The sequence below is a fragment of the Haliotis rufescens genome, unplaced genomic scaffold (assembly GCF_023055435.1).
Source record: "Haliotis rufescens isolate VD_foot unplaced genomic scaffold, xgHalRufe1.0.p SCAF_5, whole genome shotgun sequence".
NCBI lineage: Eukaryota > Metazoa > Mollusca > Gastropoda > Lepetellida > Haliotidae > Haliotis > Haliotis rufescens.
The window spans coordinates 22071483-22087310 of NW_025964223.1; the positions used below are offsets into that span (position 1 = coordinate 22071483).

A 15828-nucleotide genomic window follows, 5' to 3' on the forward strand; every position below is an offset into this window, starting at 1 on the left:
TTCGTTTAATTGATAAAGCGGCGCAAAATTATATTCACCCACTCACCTATCTACCTGGATCTATCTGCAGAGCATTCCCCGATTTGAATCACTACTTGATGACAGGACAAGAAGTAGTCTTGAAATGTTTGGCAAACACCTGGTGTTATTGCTGTTTCATCGTGATTCATAAACATGCTTATGACATAATCACACTCGGACAATGGACTCTGCTGTCAGCAGAGATTTCTTATGATTATAGAAAGGGATTTACCAGTTATATTTATAAAAAGAATATTGAATTTGAAGATGAAATATAGATATGGGATCTCTTTTACGCCTCTTGATGCATTCTATAGTTTAAAACAGTTATTGGACGCCAACACGTTTGTTTCTGTTATACCAGGAACAATATATCATATAAATTGTATATACTCCCTTGGTTAAACCTTTTAAACCTAAATCATATCAAAACAGTAATTCTTGCTATGTACAAGTATCATCTCATGAGATCCATGCTAATCTCCCAAGTACAAACTAACAGCATTGGAATCGAAATTATAAAGGGTGGGGTGGGGTGGGGTGGGGTGGGGTGGGGTGGGGTGGGGTGGGGTGGGGTGGGGTGAGGTGAGGTGAGGTGAGGTGAGGTGAGGTGAGTAGAGGTGAGGTGAGGTGAGGTGGGTGAGGTGAGATGCGACATAGCCACCTGCATGTACGTCTCTGTATGTGGCTGCTTGTACCAGTCCGGGCCGGTGCCGGTTTTATTGTGCCAGCCCACTGAGATACTATGCCGCAGTTTAACATGAATACCCTACTCAGACACAGTATACTGACCTCGAGTCGGCCAGTCCATGTACATCCCCCTTTGTGTAGAGCGCCAGGCAGGATAACAACAAGTACCATATGTTAACGTATTTTGGTATGATGCAGCCAGGGGATCGAACCTCCGAGCTGACGCTCTATCCACTAGACAACGGACGGAGGCGGTCATTTTTTAATCATAGTTGGTTGGTTGGTTGGTTGGTTGGTTTGTTGTTTAACGCCGCACTCAGCAATATTCCAGCTATATGACGGCGGTCTGTAAATAATCGAGTCTGGACCAGACAATCCAGTGAGCATCGATCCTAGCAATGTTGATCATGAGTAATATGAGTGAGTGAGTGAGTGAGTGAGTGAGTGCATGTTGTTTTTGTCTAAACTCAGCAATATTCCATGGACGCCTGTAAATAAATAAATGTGTGACATGCAAACCAGTGGTTGATATGGAAAATGGGAAATACAGTGATTAATATCATGAGCATCGATCCACGCAATTGGGATCGATGACATGCATCAACCAAGTCAGCGAGCCTGACCACCCGATCCCGTTGGTCGCCTTTTACGACAAGCATAGTCACCTTTTACGGCAAGCATGGGTTGCTGAAGACCTATTCCACCCCGGAATATTCACGGGGATTTTAATCATATCCCCGGGTACCTTTATTTTCCTTCTGACATTCCTGTTATCCTATTTTTAATCATAGATAAGATAACAGGAATGTCAGAAGGAAAATAAAGGTACCCGGATAACGGTGTAAAATTAATTTTTAAATCGGATTCCGCGAATTTTATATCAACGAGTTGGGTTGATCTTCAAAGACGTTTTGATGCAAATTGAAAGAGGGAACATAGGTAGTCCAGTCATTTTGGTCACTTTGTTCCTCAATTCTGTTTTTATGAGTATGAGTATGAAATATAGTTTGTAGTTATGCTTCTACCTGTTGATCAAATCACACATATTATTTGAGAAACTGTTTGTGTATTTATTCACACACTTTAATTGATCAATCGACACAGTATAATGATATGTCCCATGTGCAGATTAAGTCTCGTAAAATGGAGAAAATATCACAAGGCACATAATGACGCTTCACCGTTTCAATCACATAATTTAGAGTTATCCCCCTTGATGCGATAGGGGGCGATCTACAAAAATGGCGACGCATATAACGCGAGGGGAACTCCCGAGTTTGAGCTCAAGAAGTTAAGGTTTAGACAATTATTTACAATGAATGAAGTAGACGACGCTAGTTCTATGAAGGAAGAGGGAGAATTATCTGACGAGGAAGAATATGATGACTCTAGACGTGACCGAAATTTTGACAGAAAAAATAGACATTTAGAACCCCCGAGAAGGGATAGGCAGAGAAGTCCACCATCTTGGTCAAGATGCACTAGACAGTCCGACGAGTTAGATTATCGTTACAGGCATGGAAGAGATGAAGTGGGGTTTTGGGCACCACCGGTTGGCATGTGTCCACCACCACCACCTCGTCCCCCCATGCACTTCTATGACAGTTTACCCAGACCTCATGCTCCACTGCCAGGTAGCCCCCGAAGCTTGAGGATTCACCCGTTAGATTATGGAAGAGATAGACCGCCCCATCGTGCTGACGATTTTAGGGACTCCTACCCTTCATCATATCAATGTATCCAACATGGCTGTGCTGGTATAATAGTAAATAATGGTATAAAATAATGTATTTATTTTCAAACCAAGTGGCAGGGATTTTTCTGCAGCAAATGTAAAAAAAATTCCAATTTGGAACTCAACGTTTTCCAATTCATGTCACAATGTATTAATGTATAAAAGTAATTCCCAATTTTATAGCTTTGTAGAAGTTACTTGTATTCACTTATAACAAGAACAACAAATAGGAACAGGATCTAATGCTTCATTTTATATTATGGCATTAAATGCATTCTCAAAATATCTCTGAATTTAGGAACATATGAACTATATATTTTTTTAACAAAATATTTTTTTTCAGTTTGCCAGCCAGTGGCACTAGTTATCAATTCTAGATAAGTCCATTTATCATGCTAGACTGCGTGACCTTGCATATGTAATGGCATTGGTAGAATATCAGAGAGGCTTGACATTTTCTTTTTTGTGATCAGCTATATGAGTGGTATGTTAATAAACAACAAACACATTTCCATCATAAATATAATATGAATTTGTCTCCTTGTTTGAGATGATGCTCATTTAAAATTGTTATAATGGATATTCAGTGGTCGAAAATGTGTGGTAATCTTGGACCCTTGAACATTGTGTGGAGGTGTTCTCCTGTGTGTTGTTTATTTTGGGGGCTTTCTTTGTCACAAATATTCATTATTAGGGTTATGGCAAGGACCCCTTGACATTCATCTTTTATTTCAAACACTGGACAATGGCACAAAGGTTATTTCAATTAAATTGATGAATTTCAATGTTTTCTAAGTTTTTACCAACAATAGAAAGATATATACAAACCTGCTTACTCAGATTAAAATAAAATGTCATTGGTTGTGTAAATACAACCTTGTGTGTGTCAAAGGTTGAAAGAAGTGATGAAGTAAATAATGATTGTACCTAGGGGTGCTGTATGAATTGTCGAACATTTAAAATCTGAAATTTTGAAAAATGTAACACTGCAAGTTGCTTACCAACGTGATTGCAAAACGAATCAGTTACCTTTGCAAATAATGCGTTCAAGCAAAACTCAGTGTTATATTTAGCTTCACCTCTCACATATTGTCCTTAAGAATTACTCAGCTAGGAAAAACTGGAGATTCAATATTCGTCAGGGACCAGAAAAATTTAAAAGAAGAAACCAGGATTCTGATGAGGGAAACTTTGAGGAGCTGCTGGAGAAATATCGCACAATACAGAAGCAGCTTGAAAACCTGGAAGAGGAGGAAGGGGAGACAACTAGCACTGGTTCTCTCACTGCAGGCTCCGAGAAGCCAAAGGAGCAGAGTGTCAAGGATGGCAAGACAGGGGAGGGGCCAGCTAAGAACACTGACCAGGCAGGGGGGGTCATCGTTATTGACGCCTCGCCAGAAAAGGTTGAGAAGAATGCTGACAGCCTTGAAAATTCAGGGAAAAAAGAACAGGTATTTATTTGTTAGGTTTGTAATGGATGTATTTTCAGGCTTCAAAATTAGCCATTTTTCAGATGGTAGACACTCATTAAATACATGCTGTTACACAGTCTTGACTAGGTGATCTGAATGCTTTATTACGGGAATAGTGTTCTGCCTAGACAACAGAATTCTCATGATAATTTAAGGGCACTGATTAGACAGCAGAATTCTCATGATAATTTAAGGGCACTGATGGCCCAGTCGTCTAAGGTGCTGCGATTCGCTGTGCAGAGTTGCATCCCTTGGAAACGCCAGAAACCAATGATTGTGGTTTCGAATCCTGGTTCATCCCAATTATGTTTCTAGGTGTGTCAGCACATACCTGTGCTCGTTGGTTTCACTGAAAGCGTAAACGTTTGAGACCTGCATCACTTCGGGCTTTCCTCCCACATTAAGCTGACACACCACAATATAACTGGAATACTGATAAAAGAGGTGTTAAACGATAATTTATTGATTGACGCATAATATTTATGCTCAGTGGGACATCGCACACATTCATGATAATGGATTTGTTGTATATTGTTACTATTATTACTATTATTATGGGTGTGTCTCAGAAATATTTTTCATCACTTGTACAGCTGCTTCAATTATTGAATGTAAATATTCTGATTTTCATTGCATTATGTCTCTCAATTTACTATCAGTGCCTTTCATTGGCATTGGTCCAGAATCAAGCTTTCACATTTTTACAAAAATTGTTTTTATAGTTCCAATAATAACACAGATGTTTCTGCTCCAAATGACCTCAGTATCACAGAATCACTGACCACAAGAATGTGTCTCATGGCGCATCTGACAGTGTGATGGTGACAGACTGAGGAAAGATAGATAACTGAGACATGTCAGCTTTGTATAAATCATGGGATGTCTAATTCAATGACAAAACTAAATTCACAATGAGGGCCTTGAAGAAACTTGCTACCAGCTACTGACAGTGATCACAAACAAGCTGTTGAGGCTAAATGCTGCTGATATTCGCTACATCTGAGAATGATGTCATGCGAATGTCCTGTATATCACTAACGTTTTGGCCGGTGATTCTGCATCAATAATCTGCATATCGGGTTGTTAGTATTATGTGATCTCTCAGAGAGGCCCCATATGCTGAACATGCTGAAGGGGTCCTTGTCCCCACTTTTTCAGTTTTTGGCAGAACACTGTGGAAGATCATGAAGATGAGGATTCAAACTACAGATGTGATGGAAATACCATCATCATCATCATCATCATCATATCTTTATAAAAGACACTTGAAATTTTGTTTCATAAGATATGGTCATTGATCATGTTGATTTTGAAAAAAACCCATTCTGAATCTAAAACTAGCCAAAGATGTCCTTCATCTTCCCTTTAAATATTTTACACCTCACATAATCATGATAATGATATCTTGAATATTGGCGAAGCTTACTCATCATGGTCATGTTAGGAGAGGGGCGGTGGGTAGCCTAGTGGTTGAAACGTTTGCTTGTCACGCTAAAAGCCTGAGTTCAAATGTCCACATGGGTACAATTTATGAAACCCATTTGTGGTATCCCCACTGTGATATTGCAGGAATATGACTGAAAGTGATGTAAGACCATACTCCCTCACTCGTGTTACTAGACTGAAAGAAATTTGACCAGGTATGGCTTATATTGCAGACTGATAGTGGGCTGGAGAGAGGAAGTGTTTATCATTACAAGTTCCTTAAACTGTTGCTATGGTTTACAGGGTGTGGAAGAGGAAGAAGAGGAGTTGGATTTGGATGAGCTGAGGAAGATTGCTCTAGCTTCAGCTGGGGCTCGAGCCAACAAGACAACCAGTAAAGCAGAACCCAACAAAACACCGCCCGTAAATGGGGGTCCAGGAAAGAAGGTCAGCCCTAAGTCTTCAGGAAGTAGGAACACGAAAAGTCAGAGCTCTCGAGTCAGAGACACCCCACGGAGACAGATACAGACCCGGTCCAGTGATAGATCAGATCGGAGGCGATCTGTGTCAGGTAAAAAATGTTGGCAGAAATACTTGTTTTTATTTCTGAGACTGTGCAATTCTATAACAATTCAAACTCAAGTGAAGCGTGCCACATGTCGCAACCTGGAAACCTCATGTTCATGCTTTGGATCCCCAGGATGTTTTGCTTAGACTTATGAAGAGAAGAGTCCCCTCAACTTGAAAATAGACTCCAGTAAATCCCTGATCTCACATCAGTATTGTCTCTTGTTCTTTGGTAGAAGGTGTCAAAATCTTTTTGATTTGAATCCCCACAACCACTTGATTATGGATCCCTGCTTTTTCAGCATGTCTTTGCTTGTTGGGTAACCTACAGTGTGTCACTTTGGGCTTCCTTCCCATATAACCAATGAAGATCCGGGTTAGAATAGGTCTTCAGCAACCAATGCTTGTTGTAAGAGGCGACTAACGGGATCCGGTATGTCATCGTATCCCAATTGTGTGGGTCGATGCTCATTATATCAACCACTGGATTGTCTAGATCCAGACTCAATTACTTTCTATATGCCATCATATAGCTGGAATATAGCAGAGTGCTCTATTAAACAACAAACAAACAGATCCTTCCCACATTATACTGACAGTCAGTGATACAGCAGGTTATTGTAATATTACTCAAAGCAAGTTTCACATGTTTCACCAAACTCATGCTTTCACTCCTTGCTACAGGAAAAGATAGTCAACCTTCTAGGTCACCTAGAAAAGTTCAACAAAGGCGATCCAAAAGTAACGACAGAAAAAAGACACTGGCGAAAAAAGACAATGAGTTTGAAAAACAAGAAATTGAGCGTATACTCTCCCTGACGGATACTGATGAAAAGATTGCTCGATTCCTTCAGCTGATTAACCACAGGAGCAAGGTGAGGGGATGCGTTGATACACATTACAAAAATTTTGATTTATGTCTGGTACCTGCCAGTTAAATAACAAACTAATCTGAAGTTGATGCAAAAATTAGGTTTTAGTCTAGAACCAAGTATTTAATGCCTAAAACATGTAAAATGCTTAGTTTACCCAAAAAACATTGACAAAAAACGAACTCCAAGGGTAGAAAGGGAGGTCTGCCAGATCCCTGTATAGTGTTATTGGATTTTGAAAGTAGTTTGTTGATCCACCAGTGTGCTGTGAGTTACTGATAGAAATATATTGCTAAATCACGTTCATATTTTAACAGTCAGTTGTCATATTGGTAGAAATATAATTCCAAACCTAAAATAAAAGTTATTCGTACTTTTCAATTTAGGTTTTGTAAAAAATAAATGTATGAAAGTGTCAGAATGTAATCTTGAATGATCATTCTGGTCGGGGAGCACTGATTATTATCCCCTGCCTCGAAGTGGGGTGGGGATATTGGAACGGAGTTCGTCCTTCCGCCATCCATCCGCTTCTCAATGGGGACAAATGTTCTCAAAAAATATTCAAGTTAGAGGAATGAAATTTTGAACACTGATGTTACTGGTCACGCCCTCAAAAGAGTTTAAAAAATTGGTGTCGCACATTCATATTTTACAGCATGTTACAGAGTTATGGCCCTTGCTCCATGCTTTTCAACTTAGTGCATACTGAGTGAAATGGGGACAAGTTTTCTCAGAAACTACTGAAGCTACAAGAATGAAAGTTTGCATGCTAATCTAAAAGATACTTGTCAAGACTGAGTTAACAAATTGTTCCCATCTATTTAATTGTTTACAGAGTTACGGCCTTCGATTCATGTTATTTGTGCAATGGGGGCAAGTTTTCTCACAAACTACTGAAGCTTATCTAAGAGATACTTATCAAGACTGAATTATTTTATCAAGAGAAAGGGCCTTTTGTGTGCATTAATTTCAAGTTTAATATTTGTTTTCTGATGACAAAAAGCGGCCCAAGTGCCTATATCTTCTACTACTACTACTATGTGAACAAACAAACTTCTAATGTGCCTCATGGTGGGGGAATAGTGATAACACTGTTTTCATGTTTATGGTGAATTATCATGTTAAAGTGAATGTTTCAAAGGAATTCTATTTCTAAATTCTGCTTGCAACACTTTAGTCAGTTGTATTTCATAAGGATTGCCGGCCATATATGTTATGATTTTAAGAGTCAGGTTAGGGGTCAGCCTATATCCCAGGTCGGCCAATACACTGGTAATAAGTATTGCTGGTATAGTTCAATAAATATCTGCCTTCTGGACTTATCTGATGACACGTAGAAATTTTAGCCAATGTTATAAATATGAATTGACCAAGTTCACTCCAGTGTCTATGACAGTATGAGTTATGACAGCCAGTATGAGCATCTTGCCATTGTTGTGCAGTTGAAGGCCAAGGCTACAGGAAGCAAGTCCTTGGAGGTGAAGGCCAACAGTGTGCAGCTGCAGGACAACTACGAGGAGGTGGAGATGGAGATTGACAGCAGCGAGGAGTCCAACAGTGAGTACCACGGAGCAGTCTTATGTATTATGTACATGATTTATTGTCTTATTGCAATGAATCGCTCTGAAGAGCTGTGTCCCCTTACCATGCAGGGATCTGATGATTCTTGGTCTGTCAGCACAATATTCATGTTGATGTCATATGGGGGTTTACCTGGGGTGACCTGAGCCTTTCTGTTTATAAGCCCTGGGGTGGGTGGGTGGGGGGTAGGAGTGTCACGGGCATGAAGATGGTTGTCACTATGTGACCACTCAACCAATGACATATAAAGTGTTTAATATCCATGAAGTCATATGATACCTGCAGATGTGATTTTCCTGGTTTGAAGCAAAAAAAGTGATTGAGTGAAGAAAACTGAGCATGGAGAGCAAACGTTACAATGCATGGTACCATGGGTACAATTGAATAATTTGAATGATTCGAACAGCTATGCATCACAATGGACCCATATAATACATCTTCCCGATGCAAGGGAGACAACTGACTGTAAAAGTCATTAAAATTATTCAATTGTATCCATGGTACCATACATTTAAATTTAAATCTCCATGCACTATTTTCTTCATTCAATCACTTTGTTTTGCTTCAAACCAGGAAACTTACATCCACTGGTAGCATAAGGCTTCACAGATGTTTAACATTTTATATGTCATTGTTAGAGTGGTCACACGGGGACAGCCGTGGACACGCCAGAAACCTATGATTGTGGGTTTGAATCCCGGTTCGCCCCGATTATGTTTCTAGGTTTGTCAGCACCATACCCGTGCTCGTGGGTTTCATCAAGTGATAAATGTCTGAGACATCACTCCGGGCTTTCCTCCCACATTAAGCTGACACGCCGTGATATAACTAGAATACTGTTAAATGCGGCGTTAAACACAACTCACTCATGTCCATAACAGCCCCATCCGAAATCCCTTGCCATTGGAAGATGATATGATATAGAAATACTGTTCAAAATGGCATAAACTGATCTCTAACTGCTCTCTATGCTGCTGAGGCCTGGACTGTCATGTGTGTCCCCGTGTTTCAGTGGCCAACATGGAGGGCGGTGTGGGGCTGGAGGAGTTCCAGTCAGACCCAGACTTTCATATCGCAATGAAACCAGTGGTGAGTTTATCTAAAGCCTGGTAAACTGTATGGTAGTCTGGCAGTATGCAGACTAGTCAGGGACTTCTCAGCAATGCATGGAATTGGGACCTTCAACATCCTGTCTAAGTGTGTCATTTAACAGATCAGTCTGGAACAGGGGTCCGGAAAATTTAAAATCCCAATCGGACATTTGCATTTAGGCCATGCCCCCTTCAAATAGCGTATTTTAGTACGACTTTTCACACACATTACAAGTTTACGTATTCATAATATGATGAATTATGAATTGTTTCAATTTAAATTGTTTAATTCACCGGACAATTAATAACAAATAATATCATTTTAGATTTACATGGAAAACATACGTTTGTTTCTGTTATAATAACGATCTGTTAACGAAGTGAACGGTCTAATTAATATTCATGAGTTATATTCATGAGTCTGCTCAAGTGTACGCGTTGTAACATTTGGATCGAGACTATTATCCCATATTTGGTTATCACGTGACCTCACGGGAAATGTTTTTTTTAAACTAAAGATTTTTTTAAAAACAAACAGATAATGTAATCACAAATACTAAAATATCGTTGATAGCAATAGTTATTTGAATACTTTTTTCATCTGTACTTATTTATTGACCATAAAAAAATTGGATATCGATCGTCCGAGAAAGCAAAATGGCGGTCAATCAAGATTCAATATACGACTAGCTACTGAAAACAATAAAATCTGCAAATCCTCATTGTATGTCAACCAAGTGAAAGTCGCTCGACTGATCTGCATCGGTCGACTGGCTGTCGTCACGCTTTCGCTTCTTGTCTGAGGTTACGTATCGTAGCATCGATGATGCAAGGCATTAATGTACAGTTGTAAACACCTTTCACTCAAATTAACAAGATGTTCTCAGTAATTAATCCTCGATTAATCAGTGTCAACTCAGTTTATTGCCTATTACAGTGATTGACCGATTGGACTATCATGTAGGTACGATGTTTTTACAGCAATCAAAACAAACAAAGCTTGTCAGTGTAGTTAATCTTCATTGTGTTTGCAACTGCAGACAGAAACTGCTCAGTCCTAACTGTTGATCATGTCCGGTCAAAATTTAAGAATGTCCGGACAATACTTTTTAAAATGTCCGGTAAGCAATATTTTAAAACTGACATTTGAGATTTCCAATCGGACATGTCCGGGGCATATGACGGTTTCCGGACCCCTGGTCTGGAATGCCTTGTCAGAGGAAAGAACTCTGTTGTGGAGATAAAAAAAGTGGGCCATTTTGTCTTCGATCACCTTTGATTATTCCATGTGTATTTAGAGGTCATACAGTATCATCAGGCCAAAAAAGATGTTAAAAGTGTCATTGAAATATTGATGCTTGGGACTAGTTGTGTTCTATAGAAAATGTTGAAAGTTTTGGGAGATTGTGTGGAAATTGTCCCTGACAAAGTTTTCTAGAAACCAATAAAAAAACAAACAATAAAATATTTTGAAAGAGTAATCTATGGTAAATAAAATAGTCATGCATATATGGTGAATGTATTTGGGATGAGATAAAATTGAGCATTCCTGAAATATGTAACTGACAAAAATAATGAAAATACCCTTTACATCAGATAATAAAAGATCATGAAAGTGTTATTGAAAGAATCATGCATATTGGGAGGTCCAGGTATGGTTTACCAATACATGCCTGGGTCTAGTAATGTGCTATAGTAAATGTTGAATGTTTTTGGGATGAGATTATATTGAGCATTCCTGAAATATGTAACTGACAAAAGTGATTAAAATACCCTTTACATCAGATAATAAAAGATCATGAAAGTGTTATTGAAATTATCATGCATATTCGGAGGTCCGGGTATGGTTTACCAATACATGCCTGGGTCTAGTAATGTGCTATAGAAAATGTTGAATGTTTTTTGGGATGAAATTATATTGAGCATTCCTGAAATATATAACTGACAAAAATAATTAAAATACCCATTAAATCAGATAATAAAAGTGTTATTGAAATTATCATGCATATTCGGAGGTCCACGTATGGTTTACCAATACATGCCTGGGTCTAGTAATGTGCTATAGAAAATGTTGAATGTTTTTGGGATGAGATTATATTGAGTATTCCTGAAATATGTAACTGAAAAAAAGTGATTAAAATACCCTTTATATCAGATAATAAAAGATCATAAAAGTATTATTGAAACTATCATGCATATTCGGAGGTCCAGGTATGGTTTACCAATACATGCCTGGGTCTAGTAATGTGCTATAGAAAATGTTGAATGTTTTTGGGATGAGATTATATTGAGCATTCCTGAAATATGTAACTGACAAAAGTGATTAAAATACCCTTTACATCAGATAATAAAAGATCATGAAAGTGTTATTGAAACTATGATGCATATTCGGAGGTCCAGGTATGGTTTACCAATACATGCCTGGGTCTAGTAATGTGCTGTAGAAAATGTTGAATGTTTTTGGGATGAGATTATAATGAGCATTCCTGAAATATGTAACTTACAAAAATAATTAAAATACCCATTAAATCAGATAATAAAAGATCATGAAAGTGTTATTGAAACTATGATGCATATTCGGAGGTCCAGGTATGGTTTACCAATACATGCCTGGGTCTAGTAATGTGCTATAGAAAATGTTGAATGTTTTTAGGATGAGATTATATTGAGCATTCCTGAAATATGTAACTGACAAAAGTGATTAAAATACCCCTTAAATCAGATAATAAAAGATCATGAAAGTGTTATTGAAACTATGATGCATATCCGGAGGTCCAGGTATGGTTTACCCATACATGCCTGGGTCTAGTAATGTGCTATAGAAAATGTTGAATGTTTTTGGGATGAGATTATGTTGAGCATTCCTGAAATATGTAACTGACAAAAGTGATTAAAATACCCCTTAAATCAGATAATAAAAGATCATGAAAGTGTAATTGAAACTATGATGCATATCCGGAGGTCCGGGTATGGTTTACCCATACATGCCTGGGTCTAGTAATGTGCTATAGTAAATGTTGAATGTTTTTGGGATGAGATTATGTTGGACATTCCTGAAATATGTAACTGACAAAAATAATTAAAATACCCTTTATATCAGATAATAAAAGATCATGAAAGTGTTATTGAAACTATGATGCATATTCGGAGGTCCAGGTATGGTTTACCCATACATGCCTGGGTCTAGTAATGTGCTATAGAAAATGTTGAATGTTTTTGGGATGAGATTATGTTGAGCATTCCTGAAATATGTAACTGACAAAAATAATTAAAATACCCATTAAATCAGATAATAAAAGATCATGAAAGTATCATGCATATTCGGAGGTCCAGGTATGGTTTACCAATACATGCCTGGGTCTAGTAATGTGCTTTAGTAAATGTTGAATGTTTTTGGGATGAGATTATATTGAGCATTCCTGAAATATGTAACTGTCAAAAATAATTAAAATACCCATTAAATCAGATAATAAAAGATCATGAAAGTGTTATTGAAACTATGATGCATATTCGGAGGTCCAGGTATGGTTTACCAATACATGCCTGGGTCTAGTAATGTGCTATAGAAAATGTTGAATGTTTTTGGGATGAGATTATATTGAGCAATCCTGAAATATGTAACTGACAAAAATAATTAAAATACCCATTAAATCAGATAATAAAAGATCATGAAAGTGTTATTGAAACTATGATGCATATTCGGAGGTCCAGGTATGGTTTACCAATACATGCCTGGGTCTAGTAATGTGCTATAGTAAATGTTGAATGTTTTTGGGATGAGATTATATTGTGCATTCCTGACATATGTAACTGACAAAAGTGATAAAAATACCCTTTTCATCAGATAATAAAAGATCATGAAAGTGTTATTGAAACTATGATGCATATTCGGAGGTCCGGGTATGGTTTACCAATACATGCCTGGGTCTAGTAATGTGCTATAGAAAATGTTGAATGTTTTTGGGATGAGATTATGTTGGACATTCCTGAAATATGTAACTGACAAAAATAATTAAAATACCCATTAAATCAGATAATAAAAGATCATGAAAGTGTTATTGAAAGTATCATGCATATTCGGAGGTCCAGGTATGGTTTACCAATACATGCCTGGGTCTAGTAATGTGCTATAGTAAATGTTGAATGTTTTTGGGATGAGATTATATTGAGCATTCCTGAAATATGTAACTGACAAAAATAATTTAAATACCCCTTAAATCAGATAATAAAAGATCATGAAAGTGTTATTGAAACTATGATGCATATTCGGAGGTCCGGGTGTGGTTTACCAATACATGCCTGGGTCTAGTAATGTGCTATAGAAAATGTTGAATGTTTTTGGGATGAGATTATGTTGAGCATTCCTGAAATATGTAACTGACAAAAGTGATTAAAATACCCATTAAATCAGATAATAAAAGATCATGAAAGTGTAATTGAAACTATTATGCATATTCGGAGGTCCGGGTATGGTTTACCAATACATGCCTGGGTCTAGTAATGTGCTATAGAAAATGTTGAATGTTTTTGGGATGAGATTATGTTGGACATTCCTGAAATATGTAACTGACAAAAATAATTAAAATACCCATTAAATCAGATAATAAAAGATCATGAAAGTGTTATTGAAAGTATCATGCATATTAGGAGGTCCAGGTATGGTTTACCAATACATGCCTGGGTCTAGTAATGTGCTATAGTAAATGTTGAATGTTTTTGGGATGAGATTATATTGAGCATTCCTGAAATATATAACTGACAAAAATAATGAAAATACCCATTAAATCAGATAATAAAAGATCATGAAAGTGTTATTGAAACTATGAGGCATATTCGGAGGTCCAGGTATGGTTTACCAATACATGCCTGGGTCTAGTAATGTGCTATAGTAAATGTTGAATGTTTTTGGGATGAGATTATATTGTGCATTCCTGACATATGTAACTGACAAAAGTGATAAAAATACCCTTTTCATCAGATAATAAAAGATCATGAAAGTGTTATTGAAACTATGATGCATATTCGGAGGTCCGGGTATGGTTTACCAATACATGCCTGGGTCTAGTAATGTGCTATAGAAAATGTTGAATGTTTTTGGGATGAGATTATGTTGGACATTCCTGAAATATGTAACTGACAAAAATAATTAAAATACCCATTAAATCAGATAATAAAAGATCATGAAAGTGTTATTGAAAGTATCATGCATATTCGGAGGTCCAGGTATGGTTTACCAATACATGCCTGGGTCTAGTAATGTGCTATAGTAAATGTTGAATGTTTTTGGGATGAGATTATATTGAGCATTCCTGAAATATGTAACTGACAAAAATAATTAAAATACCCATTAAATCAGATAATAAAAGATCATGAAAGTGTTATTGAAACTATGATGCATATTCGGAGGTCCAGGTATGGTTTACCAATACATGCCTGGGTCTAGTAATGTGCTATAGAAAATGTTGAATGTTTTTGGGATGAGATTATGTTGAGCATTCCTGAAATATGTAACTGACAAAAGTGATTAAAATACCCATTAAATCAGATAATAAAAGATCATGAAAGTGTTATTGAAACTATGATGCATATTCGGAGGTCCGGGTATGGTTTACCAATACATGCCTGGGTCTAGTAATGTGCTATAGTAAATGTTGAATGTTTTTGGGATGAGATTATATTGAGCATTCCTGAAATATGTAACTGACAAAAATAATTAAAATACCCCTTAAATCAGATAATAAAAGATCATGAAAGTGTTATTGAAACTATGATGCATATTCGGAGGTCCGGGTATGGTTTACAAATACATGCCTGGGTCTAGTAATGTGCTATAGAAAATGTTGAATGTTTTTGGGATGAGATTATATTGAGCATTCCTGAAATATGTAACTGACAAAAGTGATTAAAATACCCCTTAAATCAGATAATAAAAGATCATGAAAGTGTTATTGAAACTATGATGCATATTCGGAGGTCCAGGTATGGTTTACCAATACATGCCTGGGTCTAGTAATGTGCTATAGAAAATGTTGAATGTTTTTGGGATGAAATTATATTGAGCATTCCTGAAATATGTAACTGACAAAAATAATTAAAATTCCCTTTAAATCAGATAATAAAAGATCATGAAAGTGTTATTGAAACTATGATGCATATTCGGAGGTCCGGGTGTGGTTTACCAATACATGCCTGGGTCTAGTAATGTGCTATAGAAAATGTTGAATGTTTTGGGGATGAGATTATGTTGAGCATTCCTGAAATATATAACTGACAAAAATAATTTAAATAACCATTAAATCAGACAAAGATATAGGAGAAGTGCACTGATGTTGTTTTGGGTTAATTTGAATTGGTAGAATTGTAGAGATTAGAAA

At 37.1% G+C, this 15828-nt stretch overlaps 1 protein-coding gene across 2 annotated transcripts in view; it reads left to right on the forward strand.

The window, feature by feature from the left end:
• The first annotated feature begins 1941 nt into the window (after positions 1-1941).
• The window catches only part of LOC124111911 (zinc finger C3H1 domain-containing protein-like), a 107840-nt gene continuing 93953 nt past the window's right edge, over positions 1942-15828 (forward strand). For both annotated transcript variants that reach the window (XM_046471820.2, XM_046471828.2), the window contains exons 1-6: positions 1942-2447; positions 3557-3897; positions 5647-5914; positions 6595-6785; positions 8225-8339; positions 9376-9452. In XM_046471820.2, the coding sequence (XP_046327776.2) occupies positions 2027-2447; positions 3557-3897; positions 5647-5914; positions 6595-6785; positions 8225-8339; positions 9376-9452 (1413 nt within the window). In that variant the 5' untranslated portion in view covers positions 1942-2026. The remainder of the gene's footprint in view (positions 2448-3556; positions 3898-5646; positions 5915-6594; positions 6786-8224; positions 8340-9375; positions 9453-15828) is intronic.